Below are 16,631 nucleotides of genomic sequence, written 5' to 3'. Positions count from 1 at the left end.
TTGGCAAGTCAACATGATTTTAGAGTAAAGAAATCATCAAAAAAGGTGGTTATTGTTAGTCAAAGTAAGAAACTAACGGTGTATTTTTTTTGTTTGACAGTTTTGATTTTGCTTATCAAAAAGGACCTTGGAATAGTGCTGCCATTCCCAAGAGATCCGCCGTGTATTTTCGTTGTTTATTGTTTTTCGATTAAGATTGGTCACCAGGTTTGTTATGGTGCATTTTTTTGTTTTAATCCGTTTGGCTGTCTCACTTTCAATCAAGTTTTAAGTTGATGATTTCCATACATTTGTGAAAATCGACGTGTTAAATGAAGGTCAACGATCAATCTTGTTTACGATGTTCTACGTTTATCGTCTGTGCGGTTTTTCTGGCCTCAACTAAGGACAATAAAAGATTTAACATGAAGTTTTTCTGAAGTATTTTTAAAGGGTATGCACGAATGTTTCCAAAGTTTCATACTAAATTTCTATAAAAATGACCAAACTGTTGCATGCAAAAAATTGACAGGCCTTTAAAAATGTAAAGCGAAATTATATCTATGTACTATACAATATGAACAATGTATATTCCTGATTTTACGGACTATAAGTCGCACTTTTTGTAGTTTGGCTTGGCCTGCAATTTTTAAACTATAGTTATCAAAAAACTTAACATGCTACATCCTAATTTTACTATTAATTTAACTCATTGTTTAACATGTTTGTTCTTAGTTTTTTAAAAACTTTCCTCCAAAAATGCTACTTAAACTCCCATGCGCCCTATATTTTTTCCCTATTTTACAGACTATATTGAACTTTTTTTGTAGTTTGGTTAGGCCTGCAACTTATGACTATTTTACTATTAATTTAACACATTGGTTCTTAGTTCCTATTCAATTTTTTCAAAACTTTCCTCCAAAAAAATGCTATTTAAACTCCCTCTTCCTCGCCTAATCCGGCTTATACTCGAGTACGAAATCACCCTTCCTAAAATAACCTCATTTTCTGGCCTTGTCTAATTTACTTTATTACAAAGACAAAATAACAACCATCCCAAAAATAGTCCGGTCTTGCTTGCGACAAAAATAAGAACAAAAGAAAATAAAGTGACCTTTTTAGGAGCTGAGTTGACACAAGAGAGCCACACCTCTCCGAATCCAATGTTCGGCATCCACGTCCGAGCTTAGCGTCATGGCGATGACGTAGTTGGTAGAGTGTCCGGTAGTGGACAACGTGCCTCGTCGTTCGCTGGTCTTGTAGACGGGCGACAGGTAGCACATCCGTTCGGGGATGTCCAGACGTTTGATCGGCTTCAGCCACATCTGAGAAGAAAAAAATGGGGTTAACCAGGCCTACAATGGGAATTTCCAATTGTAACTTTTTCCAAGAGAAAGAGTGATAACGAGGTGTCACTCCCTAGAGGCTCCTCCTTATGCAAATTGGATCAAGAGGGCCGTCGGCGTAAAACAACAACATAAAGAGAAAAGCCTAAAAACAATCAGAAGCTAAGTCGTCCAGATTTGCATTTCAAAGCGGCCCGTGTTGTGTTTTTGCACTCTCCGCGAATAATAAACACCTTTTTAATGATGTGCTACGCATTATTCATTAGCACTGATGGCGAAAGATGAGATGGAAAAAAACAAGACAAAATCTTGATGAGCGGAGAAGGCTGTCAACGATACTTTAAAAACGCCCGTTTATTTCCGTTCGGAAAAAAAAATTCGGTAGGTCTTACTTGGCTTTTAATGAGAGTTTCAAAATGGCAATGATTATTTAAAATCAGATCATAAATGAAGTGAAGTTTAGTTTTTTTTTGTCACTCAAAAGATTATAAAAGATTTTCAAAAGTTCCATCATCTTAAAAAAAGATATGACCTTTATTTTTTATTATTTTGGGAGAATTGACATGCAGTTAAATGAACTTAAATTCAATTTAATGGAATGTAAGAACTAAGAGTAACTAAAACTAATTGAAGTTAAGGTTAAATTGACTTAAAATCAATTTTAAATGATTTTTTTTCTTCAAAAAGTTCTGAAAAAGATACAAAAGATTTCCAAAAGTTCAATTATTTAAAAAAAGGAACATATAACCTTTAGTTTTTAATATTCTTGGAAAATTGACATGCAGTTAAGGTTAAATGACCATAAATTCAATTTAATGAAACTTAAAAACTAATCATATAGACAATTTTAATGTGTTTTCAGCACCTATGTTTGCACAACAAATAAAAAATGTGAAAGTTTTTGAAGTGAGCATTTATTCATGTATCTATTCAGGAAAAAATACAATTTTAAAATGTAATAAATACGCCTAGCCTCTAATTTATTTTGGCACTCTGACATTATTTTAAAGACAAATACCCAAATGAGCAATAAATAAGTAGTTTTGTAAACCTACTCACCACAGGCATGGTGTCATGGAGGACTTTAGGGTAGGACTCTGCTAAAAGTTTGGTCTTCCTGTCCCATCGGGCGCCATCCAGAAAAAGACCACGGATATACACACCTAAAAAAAAATGTTTTAAAAAATATCACACATTTACAATTAATTGCTCTATAACTGGTCTGTTGATCTTTGTCTACTTCAAAACTGACTTCACAGTAGGGTTCGGATTTGGGTTCAATTCCTATGGAATAAACTGTCTGAAAAATATTAAGCTGAAATCCAATTGTCCTTATTCCTGTCTCTGTTCCACTTGTAAAGATCCCGATTGTCTGCGTTGTGACAGGTGGGAAGACGTGGTGTGTCGGTGTGATGACATTATCGGCCTGGCCAGGGGTCCGCACCGACAGGGTGGGGGGGAGTCGTCTCAAAGATTTGGACTAAAGAGTGGTGACAGCAGTGGATGTGTTGTCATCCAGTTATTCCCTTTTTCTATTTTTTTCTATTCCAATTCCGTCAACCGGCTGTCGGTTAGAATTAACTTCTTGTCATGACTTTTCATTTCAACGTTACCTCAAAGTAAAAATGCCCATGATTGAATTTAGTTCTTGTACAAAAATATGTAAAATGCCTCCAACTGAGTAAATGGGGGAAAATATTTCAAATAAGACTGAAGAAAATGTTATTTTTACCATCAATTCTATTCAATTTGTTCACCAATTTACACCAAATATGAGCAATGACATTTTTAATAAGATTCTCTAATATTTAATCAGGTTCCTTTTTCATTCTTCATCTTATCCAATTTGTTCCTTCATGTGCTAATTATGATATTTTTACATTTAGAGCAACAATTTAAAATGTATTTCCATATTAAAATGACTTAAATAAATAAAATGAGTAAATCGGAAGTGATTATATATTTAAAAAATGTTTTAAAATGCATTATAAAGACTTAAATTGACCAAAATAATTTAGTAAAACTAAACACAGTTGACTTCTTATACAATATATTTTTTTTTGTATAAAGCATGGGTTTCCTGACTAATTCTGACTAATTATTTCTCTTCTCCTCATTGTCTGCTACTGTTTTGCTGCAATTGATCAAGTAAACCTCGTAAAGACCTTAAAGCCCCCCCAATCGACCCATCGATGGTCTCACCGTCATCTGGGGGTCGCTTGTACTTGATGTCTTCCAGGACCTCGAAATCAAAACCCAGTAAATCAATGGGGACAGTGTGCTTCCTAGCGTAGTTCTGCTGGCTCCCAGTCAGGAAGGCTTGCGTGAAGAAGAAGCCCGACACCCAGAAGACGGCGGGGGTCCCGTTGTCGAACCACCCCTGAATACAAAGATGGCGATGAAGTGCCTCGCCATTCTGGCTTTGACCAAAACGTTGTACCTGCAAGAACTCTAGTCGCTCCATGAAGTCGTTGATGTAGCTCCCAAGCGGTTTGAGGCTGGGGTAAGACTTTTTCATCCACATGCCAGGGATTTTGCCCTTCAGAATGCTGCTGACCACCTCCTCCAGCTCAGATGACATCACCACCAGGCCCTAAAGCATGTGTGTCAAAGTTGAGGACCAGGGGGCCCAAAAGTGGCCCACCGCATCATTTTGTGTGGCCCGGGGAAGTAAATCACGAGTGCTGACTTTCTGTTTTAGGATCAAATTAAAATGTGTAGATGTATATTAAATTTCCTGATTTTCCCCCTTTTAAATCAATAATTGTCAATTTTTTAACCGTTTTTTCTGTGTTTTTAGCTCAAAAAAACCTTAGTAAAATCTAAAGATATATAAAATAAAGTTTTAGATCTATAAAAACTGAATATTTAGGGATTTTTATACACAGATTACTTTTAAATAAATGGATTAAAAGCAACATATTATCTAAAATGAGAAACCAAAGTGAAATCAAGTTGACCTTAAAGCGGCCCAGTTAAATTTCCTGATTTCCCCCCTTTTAAATCAATAATTGTCATTTTTTAATATTTTTTTCTGTGTTTTTAGTTCAAAAATTATTTTATAAAATCTAAAAATATATATTGAAAAAAAACGAAAATAAACATTGTTTTCGATCTATGAAAAACTGAATATTCAGGGCTTTTAATCCAGTTCTTTTAATCCATTTATGAAAAAAAAATCTAAATATTATATCTAAAATGGTCCCACGTGAAGTCAAGTTGACGTTAAAGCAGCCCGCGAACCAACCAGAGTCTGACACCCTTGCCCCAAAGAGAAGAAGCTAGAAGCGAGAAGACTTGGAGATTAAACTTGATGGATTGGTGTACCTTGATGGCTTTCTGGAGGTCAACACAGGAGTCACGGATGGTGCACAGCAGGTTATTGAAGCGGCCCATCTCCTGCACCAACACCGTATTCATGCTCTCATTGTAGCTGGTGGGGAAGTGCAGCATAACCAGCTCCAAGTCGTAGTCGGGCGGAAGTTTGCTCAGCACGTCGGCCGCCACTTCGAACACCATGTCGTCCGACGACTTGGCGTCGCCCCCCGACGAACGAGACTGACAAAGAGAAAGAAAGAGAAGCAGTCCGATCAGAGTTGTTATTACAAAAGATGTCAAATTTGACATTTGTTAACTGTCAGTTCAGATAGTTTCTTCATATGTTGGTTTTTATCTTTATTTGATGGAAAGCCCATGGGTGGGTAAACTTTTTGACTCGATGTTGGCTTGGAAAATTTCAATGAGGATGCGGAAAAAGTGTAGATAAATAAGGGTGACATTTTCTTACATGTGGTGCCAGACAATTTTTAAATTATAATCAAATAAGTCAATTTTGTGGCTGTTTTTTTTCTATTAAAGAATTTTAATGTGTTGTTCTATTATTGTTAAGTGGCTCGGAATTTTAAATTATTTTGTTTTATTGGCTTACTTGCCTGATTTTTCCCCCAAAAATTAATCAAATAAGTCAGAAGTCACATTTAAAAAAATTTGGCTGTTTTTTTCTATTAAATGTTTTACATCTTTTATGCAGGACCATTAAAGAATTTTAATTTGATATCAATTATTCAGTGTTTTTGACTCTCAAAGATTCAGTGAAAAATATTCTAGTTTTAAGTATATGCTTCATTCTACTCGTTTTTGGGCGAATTGAGTCAATTATATTAAAATTATTAAGTATTTTGGAATTTTTAATTTTGTTTTATTTCCTAACTTGCGATTTGCTTGGCCGAATCCTCAAATAGTGACAATTTTTCCACTTTTGTCCGCGAAAACGGCATCTTTGGGCGGGTGTGCGCACTTTGCTCAGTCACCCGGCCAGCGTATAATTGTAGAATTATGGGCTAATGATAGCCAAGCGCCAGCCGGGGCTTGACTAATAGCTCTTTAATTCCACCTGAAGTGCGGCGGCGGCGCTATGCCGTCACGGAGACTGATGAGGATGTATTAGAATGCCAACAAATTCCACGCATTGTCAATTAACCCCATTAAATGGAGTCCCCTCAATGAATAAACTTGCTTCAGTCTTTAAAGGTCAATGGGGCACATTTCATTCTTTCCCTCAAAAACAACTACTGGCTGTGTAATATATATTTCTATTTGATTTACTCTATTGGAATTGGGTAATAATGTAAAATATAACATAAAATGTCAACCAATCCAACCTATAGGGCCATAACAGCCAAGACAAACAGACTCAAGATAGTTTTCCCCCATTAAATAAGTGTTTAGCGCGTCAGACTCATAGTTCTGGGGTTCTGGGTTCAAATCCAGGTCGGTACATCTAGTGTGGAGTTTGCATGTTCTTCCCAGCGCTTGAATGGGTTTTCTTTGGGTATTACAGTTTTTTCACATATTCCAAAGCATGCTAATTGGACATTTTAAATTAACTGACTGTCTCCCCCTGCCCTGTGATTGGCTGGCTACCGATTTAGAGTGCCCAAAGTGAGATGGGATAGGCTCCAGCACCCCCTGCAAGCTTAGTGGGGATAAAGCAGTTCAGAAAATGAATGGAATGAACAAGTGAATAATTTTTCTGTTGTTTTTGTTTTTGTATTTGTGCACTTTAGTTAAGTTTTAAATCTCTTTATACTTATATAATGACAATAAAAAGCATTTAAATTCAATTTTATTCTATTTTTGGCTGTAATTGACGAAGATAGACGTCCAATTTTGGCAGGCGTGTATAAACGAACGTAGAAAATTAATACAGAGTTCAAATTGGTGGGCAAATGTATAAAATATCAAAAGAACCCAAACTGGGGAGTATAAAAGTTTGAGCAATATGAAATCTGTTTATATAGACGTAGATGAGGCAAGATGGAAATCTGACAGAATAAGACATTTTTTTTTCTACCCGACGTCGAACGATAACGACGTGGGATCAGTCGACGAGGTCTTGGCAACGTCAAAGGCAAGACGAGCCTCTTAAAAATAAGGAGAATTTGGATCTACTTTTTTTTTGGAGATTCCTCAACAAACAACTAAAAAATACATTTGTACTTTCCTTTTAATTAATATTGCATCGCATATTTCAGCGCAGGGTGCGATCAAATATTGAAGTCTGGCGAGTTAACTTATAAAAAGACGTCGAGGGGGGGAAGCCCCAGGGAACGTCCCCGAAGCCAAACGCCGCTTTTTGCGGAATTGTGGGTTTTTTGTTAATTTATTTTTTGCAACGTATCGTGTTTTCGTTGAATTGCGTGCCAATTTTGTCCTGAAAATGAAAATATTCACTCGGGAAGAAGAGGCCTTTTTCCAAATGAACACCTAGGATCAAGGCCAAGATTCGGTGGAGGCAGCGGGAAGGCGTCCAAGAGGCTCGCTGGCATCAAAACAAGGTTCTGCAATTTCACGCTGGCAGGCCAGCGTGGCTCATTTACATGTTTGCAGGGTCACTGATTTTTTTTTGTCATCCATTATTTGCTTTTAAGCACCGTTCACTCCAAAGCTTTTGGTGTTGCCACCTAGAAGGAGTTGCTTTAAGCATGAGAACGGGAATTAAAAATGGTTCAAAGAAAAATGGCCGCTCAGATTGGACGAATGCTTATTCAGATTTTGGGTTTTCAAAGTCAGCTAAAAAAATTGTCTTTAAAATAAAAAAGGGATGAATACGTGGGAGTCTTGATAATTTTTCAAACCGCTTATCCTCACAAGGGTTGTAGGGGGTGCTAGAGCCTATCCCAGCTAACTACACCTTGATTAGGTGGCCAATTTTAGGGTGCAAGGAGACAAAGGACAACCAATCATTGCTAGGGTTAGGTCATATATAGTGTTCAACCAGTTAGCTTAGCATACATGTTTTGGGCTAAGTGAGGAAACCAGAGTACCCAGAGAAAACCCACGCAAGCCCAGGGAGAACTATCTTTTTTAAATGACATTTTAATATTTCTGAATACATTACTTTTGACTTGACTTTGTACTTTATACTTTTTAATAATGAGTGATAAGTATGTTAATACTTTAGTCCTTTTTTCCTGTTTATGTTTCATATGTACTGTTAACGGATGTACTTTTTTATATGTATCTAATCTTGTACCGGCCCATCTGTCAAATTTTTAAAGTCAATGTGGCCCCCGGGCCGAAAAATGTGCCCACCCCTGGATTAGTGAGTAAAAAAAAGTTACATTTAAAAAAAAAAATGGTAATAGTGGACTGAAAAGCATACCTGTGTCAGCAAGATACTATCAAACAGCAGTTGAGTCTCAGCCTGGTCCTTAGTGATATCGGCGTTGGCGTTCATCCCAAAGATTTCCGGCGAGGGGTTGAGTGGCAAGGATTTGGTGTACTCGATGTAACTGTCATACTGAGAGAGGAAGACAAAAGGCGAATTAAAAACAAAAATGACAAACAGCTGTGCAAAGGCAACCATTCCGATAGCTGACATTTGTTATAATGACTATGTTAATGTGACTTCATGAATAAAAGATGCAAGCTCCGAGGGGGCCGCCACTCTGGAACGGAACACACTTGGGCTCAAGCGTATACTTGTTTGTCTCTACTTAATGTATTACTTTTGTCAATGGACACAAGACAAAAAGTATTTTTTGTTGTTGTTGTGCTTACGTCTCCTTCGGGGGGTGCGTAGTAGAGCCCGCTGGGGTCAAACTTGTAGTCGGGGTTGTCCACAAGGTTTTTGTGGTAGAAGATGGCCAGGATGGTACGTAATGTCCGTCTGTCCCAGTCGTCTGTCACACGGCCGCCATAGTTGCACTCGCCTGTCATGTAGCGGATGGCGTCGAAAGGTACTTCCTGGGGGGGAGTTTGTGTTGTTATTATATATTTAGCATGAATGGCGTTATGTTCTAGAACGGGGGTGGGCAAATTTTGGGTACGGGGGCTAAAATTGACTTTAAAAATTTGACATATGGGTGGGGTCAGTACATGATGCGATACGATATAAAAAAGTGCATCCGTTAACAGTACATATGAATAAATAGAGGAAAAAAAGGACTAAAGTATTAACATACTCATCACTCATCATTAAAGTAAAAAGTATAAAGTACAAAGTAAAGTAAAAAGGAATGTATGAAGAAAAATTAAAATGTCATTTTAAAAAAGATAGAAGGGCTGTAAAACAATGTAAAAATGTCAAAAGCTTTTTGCAAATACTGCTAATGTGGAGTCACAATCGGAGTACTACTAAAATATATATATTAGCATCTATGGATTATGAACTGGGAAGAAAAAAAACGAACAAATGCTGTTCTTAGGACAGTGTTCCTTTAAGGTGTACCTGATGTTGCTCAAGGAACATCTGCAACTGTTGCACCGAGATCCTCAAGTCGGTCTCGTTGAACTCGTAAGGAATGTTCCAACCCAGCGGTCCAAATTTTCTCCTCTCTTGGGTGAGTGCGTGGAAGAAACACAAGCCGTACAGGAGTTTCTTGAACACGCCCTGGGAAAGAAAGACAAGTGTGGTCGAGATCAAGAGGTAGGGATGTTTTCCCAGCTGAAGCTGACACAAACAGGAGGGTGGAATTGAACCATACACCTATGGTGCCGGGTAACAAAAATAGGGTGTGGCTGTGGGGTTAGGCATTATGTTGGCTACTTATTTATGAATTACTTAATTATTGAGTATTATGAGAATTATTATTTATTGATTATGTATGTGTTTGTTGTTATTTGTGCACTCCAACTTATTTATTTTTAGACTACCTATTTATTAAAACAATAACAATTAAAGTATTCAATTCAATAATGAGATTGAAAATATGCTTAATGGATATTAAATTGTGATTGGATGTATAAAAAAATATATATACATGTCAAATTACATACATTTGTGATGGATTTTTGTACCTTTTTAGATATTATTGGGTAAAAGGAATTGGTTACTACATGAGAAAATGAATATAGTACTAGCTCACTTACTTACCGGCTTGGTGGACGCGTCGAACCAATTGGGGTCCGAGATGGGGTCCATTAGGAAACAGCGAACAATATTGGGCCTTAAGCCTTTGGGAGCTTCGTTAGTCATCTTGACGCCGTTCTGGAGCACGGCGACCGGGAAGGTGGGTGACGGGTAGCTGGTCAGCCACAGACGGAATTCGGGGTGCGTGTTTTCCGGGTTCAGCTCCTGCTCAAATAGATCCAGAAAGTCATCAATTGCCACTTTGAAAGGTCATTTTGCTCAAAGGATTTCCCCCGAGGTGGTGTGAACTAACCTCGCAGACTCTTTCCAATGTGGACATCCAGGACGTGGCCAAGTGGCAGTTCTGCAGGACCACCCATGTGCCGTCGGCGATGCCGGCTTCGATCATTTTCATGGCGATGGGACCCTGGCCTTGGCCCAGAGAAAGAGAGGTCAGCCTGTCCCCTGTGAAACCCTGAGGTGGACAGGCAGATGTGGCCAAAAAATTAATCACGAGCTTAAGAAATGATTAAAAAAGGGGCAAAATCAGGAACCCTAAAACAATGTTTACTTTAGCATTTCTTTTAAATATATTTTTAGTTTTTACAAAAGGATTTTTGAACTAGAAACACAGAAAAAAATTGATTAAAAATGACAATTATTGATTTAAAAGGGGGAAAATCAGGAAATCTAATATACATCTATACACTTCATTTTAGTTTGATCCTAAAACAAAGAACAAACTGATTTGGCCCCCAGACCGCACTTTGACACCTGTGCCTTAGTACCTTCTCGTGTCCAAACTTGAGCAGAGCCGCCATTGGATCCGAGCCTGGGGACAAGATGAAGATAAGCGGGGCGCAACAGTGGCTATCACCAAAGGCGTTTCCCAAGTTGAAGGGCGGGGCCTCAATGAAAGGGCGTCCCAGACTGCTGGAAACAAACTCCTGGACCATTGGGATGACCTGGAGGGAAGAAGGAAGTCATCTCATTTCATTATCAAGGTATCCTGGTTAGTGGTAGGTAAAAGTACTAACCTTATCGGGTCGGAGACATCGGATAACTAGCATCCTCTGAAACTGGGTCAGCGTCTCCTGCCATTCATTTGGGAGGGGAGTCAGGTGGGGTTCCTGGTGAGAAGACAGGATTGCACACATTTAAAGAAGATAAAGTTGTGGAGAAATGGCGGCAGGGATAAGTCATCAACTACAGAGCTAGAACCAAGTCATTCATCTGTAGGACGTGTCAAAGTGGAGGTCCGGGGGCCAAGTCTGGCCCGTTGCACCATTTTGTGTGGCCCGAGAAAGTAAATCATGAGTGCCGACTTTCTGTTTTAGGATCGAATTAAAATGAATAGTATAGATTTATATTATATTTCCTGACTTTCCCTTTTAAATCAATAACTGTCATTTTTTAATCCGTTTTTGCTGTGTTTTGAGTTCAAAAATCATTTTGTAGAATCTAAGAATAAATTTAAAAAAGCTCAAATAAACATTGTTTTAGATCTATAAAAAAACTGAATATTTAGGGCTTTTAATCCAGTTCTTTTAATCCATTTATAAAAAAATATATAAATATCTAAAATGGTCTAGCCCACATGAAATCAGGTTGACATTAAAGCGGCCCATGAACCAACCCGAGTCAAGCACCCTTGATCTATAGAATAAAACTGGTGAGCCTGGACATTTTGGAACTATCCCCCCCCAAGGCCGTTTGTCCACGGCCTGGAAAACACCTCGTTTGGGCTCTCCTGGGGGGTAAACATGTGCTTGAACTTGACGGAACATCTGTTCTCTCAACTGTGACCAATGTAAATTCTGCATCTGGAACAAACTGGATTTCATTACAAGTGCAGCGGGTGTGCGCCTTGATTATAAATCCAAGAGTCGATAGAACAGCTGCTAACGCATCCAGATAGTGAGGGCGGGTGCTTCTAGCCCAAAAAAATGCTAAATGAAGAGATTTCATTAGATCAACTTACAGTTCCTTTATCATTTTTAAATGCCAGAGGGAAATTTTAAAGGGAAACTATCGGCGCAATCTTTTTAATCTTTCCACCCTGAACTAAGTTGAATTAGTTTTTAGCGCTACTTAAGTCTTATGAGGCCGTGTAGGAGCATTTCGAGAGTTCTAGAAAACTCAAAGATTGTGCCTGACAAGGAAAGAAACTTTGCTTCTTACCGGACTATCGTAGACTTCTTTCCAGCTATTCCTGTTTTGAGCCATGTCCCTTCGCAAGCCTTTAAATTGCTCCATGGCGTCCAGTCGGCAAAGTTCGTCCCAAGACTTCTTGGGGAGCCAGGTGCAAGGGTTGGAGTACGGGTTGTCAAGTCCGACGCCACCCGTCAATAGGAAGTGCCAGTCTTCTTCATTCACCTAAGACATTTGGGAATGTTATTTATGTATAAATGTATGGTGTGCTTGAATATATCCGTGGAGAACGATACTCCACAATTCATCCAACAATTTAAGTTAAAGTGGATTAGGTTTTACAGGGAATGTCAGCTGGGTAAACCGAGTTGGGTTTTTTTAGTCTAGAATAGCTTTTTAGATAAAAAATAAAGGGAAATTGTTGGAATTCAGATCAAATGAAGACAAATGTTTGGAATCCAGATCAAAATCAAGACGAATGTTTGGAATCCAGATCAAGTCAAGACAAATGTTTGGAATTCAGATCAAAATCAAGGCAAATTGCAATTCAGATCAAATCAAGACAAATTATTGTAGGTCAGATCAAATCATTGGAATTCAGATCATAAGCAGCAAATCGGAGAAACTGGAAGATCCAACATTGTTCGAAATCTTGACGTGTTTTGAACCAAAACATTTAAAAAAAATCAAGACAACCTGTCCAATTTCTTGATGCATTTTAGGTTCATCCTTAAAATTTACGCCATAGTCCAATACCCTGAACTTTATAATTATGATTTTTAAATTTTACATGTACCTTTTTCTTGTGCATCAGCAAACTAACACAAAGGCAGAATGAGAAGAGCAACTTGTCTTTCTCAAAGAGTGAGCGGCAGACGTTGACGTAGAGAGAATACGTGAAGTGGTTCCTCAAAATCTTCAACCTGGAAACCACAGAACACCATCAGGACACTAAAATGTTACAAGGCAGGCTTTTCTCCACAGGCACTCGCTCACCTGGCATCCAGATCGTCACTCTTATCCGAGTTATCGATGGAGCTGATGAAGAGGTTAATGAACCAAGTGAGGGAGTACTGGTACATGGGCTCGATATTGGCCAAATCGGCAATAGCGAAGAATAGAATGGCCGAGTGAATGGCGATGGGTTTGTAACCCAGACGGGTCTCGTCGATCTTCACTTCCGTCACCTCGGCCACCGCCTGCTTCTCTGTAATTTCATTGGCCAGCACTTTAGACTGCGAGAGGATGGTCACAGCGGTTTCGTCTTCCAAGATGTTGCCTTCGGATGATGACAAAACCTGCAGGATTTTGTCCTCAATTTCTTTCAGTTGTCTGGGAAAGAAATCAAATGGGATTCATGTCATGGATTTGACAATATGTAAGCAAAAAAATCCTTCCAGAAATGCTATGATATCATATTTTGTCTTGCCCATGAACCAGAGGTTTGTGACATAACTACCATGCATCCATTCTACTTCTGTGTACCTCTTGTTCTCAGCTCCTTGAAGGATGAGAGCCTGTTTCTCCTCCTCAAGGTCAGGCCTCTCACGAGCCACTACGATACCCAACAACTGGTCTTGAATGCCTTCCGGGGTTATCATGAAGTTAAGGAGGGTCACCTAAAAGAGCAATGGTCAACAGAGTTTTTAATCCAGTTCTTTTAATCCATTTATGAAAAAAAATATATCCAAGTGAAAATGGGCATGTGAATTTACTGACAATTTCACTCATAAATTGACATTTTGGATTAGAGACCGAAATATTGTCGCTAACAAGAATCAGCATCAACACAATCAATAAGGGCAAGTTCATATAAAGCCATTATGGTGTATATATAGCAAAAAAAATGTTTCCCAATTCTCCCGACATACCTTGACGGAGGTCTCGGGCAAATAGTGCGGGTTCCGTAGTTTAGTGGTGATGTAAAAGCGAAAGTTGGGCGAATATTCAAAGGTACTGTCGCCCAAACGGATGCAAATGGCGCCGCCTTGTTTGAAAGTCTGTCTGAGGAGAAGAGGCTCCAAAATTGGGTCCAACTCTTCGCCAACATTCTCCAACAGAACTTTGAGAGAAAAAGTTCACCCGGAGGCCAATAAACAAGTTAAAAATAAGCCTTGTCCAGACATATTATCAATAATTGACTTTTTATAGACATATTTAGGTCTCAGGCACACCTGTTGTCCCAAAAAAAATGTAAATATAACAACAAGCCAATCACTTTGTACGACTATTGTTTTTGGCTTAGTGTAAATGAAGTAATTTAGGATACAAAAGCCGGATTTGTGCACAATAATGAGCAATCAGCAGCACAAAATGAATTATTACAAATGCTTCCCATCGTCTAAATATTAATTTGGAGCGCCATTACGTATGATAATGCTGTTCTCGTGTTGCAAACATTAAGGCAATTAATAAATGACGGAAAGCCTCTAGGTGGCCCGCAAAGATCTTTAAGTGGCATCCAAAGACACGGACGTTGACGAGCTTTGCCTAGTTGGATAAACTAGGTCAGCTCGTGCCAATGTGAATATTTCATTTGTGTTTGTAATCAACACATGCCTCGCTTAGGAAACCAACAAATGGGATGTTATGCGGCAGATAAAAAGATTTTGTAGGTTGTGAACAATAATGAATCGGACTAAAAAAACACGGTGAGGCATGGATGATTGGGGGAAAACTAGGGCACCTCTACAAGAGGTTGCCAGTTCATAATGGAACTCACTAGCTAATGCAGGTAGTCTAAAAACCATTAATTTTTGCCTTGGCGAGAAAAATCTAAACCAGGTGTTGAAGTGGCGGCTCGGGGTCCAAATCTGGCCAGCCGCATAATTTTGTGTGGCCTGGGAAAGTCAATCATGAGTGCTGACTTTCTATTTTAGGATCAAATTCAAATAAAGAGTATAGATGTATATTAAATTTCCTGGTTTTTCCCCTTTTAAATCAATAGTCATTTTTAAATCATTTTCTTCTGTTTTTAGTTCAAAAATAATTTTGTAAAATCTAAAAATGTATTAAAAAAAATCTAGAATAAACATTGTTTTAGATCTATAAAAAAACTGAATATTCAGGGCCTTTAATCCACTTATAAAAATAAAAAAAAATCTAAATATTATATCTAAAATGGCCCGGCCTACATAAAATCAAGTTGACGTTAAAGCAGCCCACGAACCAAGTCTGAAACCCTTGATCTAAACCAAGTGTACCTCCCCCACAAGGTTGCGAGGGTTCCTGAGCCTGGCCCAAGTAGGGTTGACATTTCCCCAACAGGACGATACTTTACAGCATTTGGTGAAAAAGACATTGTAATACAGGACATATGACCTCCCCTACTTCCCCTACTGAAGAGAATTTAAAGCCTTAAACCCCAGTGTATAAATTGACTATTAACCCATCTCTCTTAAGCGATAATAGTGGTAAAAAGGGACTTGGATCTGCCACAAAAGACAGACAAGGGAAGGTATAGCAATAGGCAAAGTGAATATTGAGTAGCCCCCACCTGGTGTTCCAAATTGAATGCAGTTCTCCAGGGTACGAACAAAGCCGGGATCACTCAATTTAATGACTGCCAGGTTGTTGGCCTTCTCCATGTTTTTGATCCATTTGTTGGCTTGGCCCTGGGGATCGATCATCAGAGGCCACCGCCTGGCGTTTCTGTGCACACAAACAGGCAAATAGCAACAAATTGAATATCAATATCACATGATAGCCAGATTCATACACAAGGAATTTGTTTAGAAATACCATACGTATATTTAGTCAATGGTAAAGATGCATTGACTTTGATTCTATTGGCAAACATTGGCGGGTATTCCACAACCGGGGCTAAGACTCACGAGATGATGATTCCGTTATCGATGGAAAAGCCGTCAGTAGGAAGCCCCGCGATGGTCCAAGCCCGGATTTTGACTAACTCCCCCAAGGAAGCTGTTAGAGTGATGCTGGATGAGGAGGGAATTTCCTTCTCTTTACAACTACTCGACCATTCAGCAATTTGCTCCTGGAAAACAGCAAAAAATAGATCATTAAAATCACCGCTTAGCCGATAGATGACCTTATTTCTGTACATAAACAATTATAGATTGACATTCATATGAATTCATACACATCTGATCAAGTATTTTCTTTCCCAGGAAGAGAAACAACTACTCTGGATGAATTATCAAATAGCTATTCACAAAAATCAAGGGATTGTGTGTATGTTAAGCTTCTCACTCTACGTTTGTCCAAACCGTGTAACCTAAAGAGTTGAATTTTCTTATGTTGACCAGAAACAACTGTCAGATCCTAATAGTCAAAAACTTTCTGAAAACAGATCAAATTTCATTGGCAACTTACCAGTCTGAAGCTGGAAGTGAATGCCCCCAAATAAGCCACGATTCCCGCCGAGATGAGAATATCCCCAGTCAAATTATCGTAGAGAATCCCCAACATGCGTGCCATTTCATTCCAACGAGTCTTCTCGCCACCGAGGCCGCCAATCAGTTGCGTGGCGCGCTCCAGTTTCTTTTTACACAAATCCACCTGGAACAAATGTACGCAAGTTTAGCTAAAGCTTCTTGAGCTGTCAGCACTGTTACAAGAATCTGACATAAGACCAAACCTGGTTCTCCAGTTCAATTTTCTTTTTCTTATTGGACTCCAGAATCTGGTTGAGTTTAGCCACTTGGTCCTGCACTTCTTTGAGGGCGGCTTGCTTTTTCTGCAAGACCGTTAAGGCCACTTCCAGCTCCGACTGGGCCTGAGCCAATTTCTCCTTCTTGGGGGCAACCACCTTAGCCACACTGTAGAAAACACATCTCAAT

The 16,631-nt window shown here is 38.9% G+C and overlaps 1 protein-coding gene across 1 annotated transcript in view; it reads right to left on the bottom strand.

Moving 5' to 3' along the window:
* Nucleotides 1-983: 983 nt before the first annotated feature.
* dnah7 (dynein, axonemal, heavy chain 7) overlaps nt 984-16,631 on the bottom strand; it is a 40,598-nt gene continuing 24,950 nt past the window's right edge. The window contains exons 48-68 of the mRNA XM_077728846.1: nt 16,430-16,610; nt 16,165-16,350; nt 15,663-15,826; nt 15,326-15,480; nt 13,701-13,891; nt 13,315-13,448; nt 12,826-13,161; nt 12,626-12,752; nt 11,860-12,054; nt 10,716-10,808; nt 10,467-10,643; nt 9,992-10,153; nt 9,703-9,903; nt 9,058-9,219; nt 8,388-8,573; nt 7,990-8,127; nt 4,653-4,883; nt 3,766-3,918; nt 3,528-3,705; nt 2,385-2,488; nt 984-1,304 (exon numbers count right to left, since the gene is read on the bottom strand). Coding sequence (XP_077584972.1) covers nt 1,098-1,304; nt 2,385-2,488; nt 3,528-3,705; nt 3,766-3,918; nt 4,653-4,883; nt 7,990-8,127; nt 8,388-8,573; nt 9,058-9,219; nt 9,703-9,903; nt 9,992-10,153; nt 10,467-10,643; nt 10,716-10,808; nt 11,860-12,054; nt 12,626-12,752; nt 12,826-13,161; nt 13,315-13,448; nt 13,701-13,891; nt 15,326-15,480; nt 15,663-15,826; nt 16,165-16,350; nt 16,430-16,610 — 3,661 coding nt within the window. The 3' untranslated portion in view covers nt 984-1,097. The remainder of the gene's footprint in view (nt 1,305-2,384; nt 2,489-3,527; nt 3,706-3,765; nt 3,919-4,652; nt 4,884-7,989; nt 8,128-8,387; nt 8,574-9,057; nt 9,220-9,702; nt 9,904-9,991; nt 10,154-10,466; nt 10,644-10,715; nt 10,809-11,859; nt 12,055-12,625; nt 12,753-12,825; nt 13,162-13,314; nt 13,449-13,700; nt 13,892-15,325; nt 15,481-15,662; nt 15,827-16,164; nt 16,351-16,429; nt 16,611-16,631) is intronic.

The sequence above is a fragment of the Stigmatopora nigra genome, chromosome 11 (assembly GCF_051989575.1).
Source record: "Stigmatopora nigra isolate UIUO_SnigA chromosome 11, RoL_Snig_1.1, whole genome shotgun sequence".
NCBI classification, from domain to species: domain Eukaryota; kingdom Metazoa; phylum Chordata; class Actinopteri; order Syngnathiformes; family Syngnathidae; genus Stigmatopora; species Stigmatopora nigra.
Note: the sequence above shows the minus strand (reverse complement) of the source record. Positions and strands in the feature narration are given on the sequence as shown.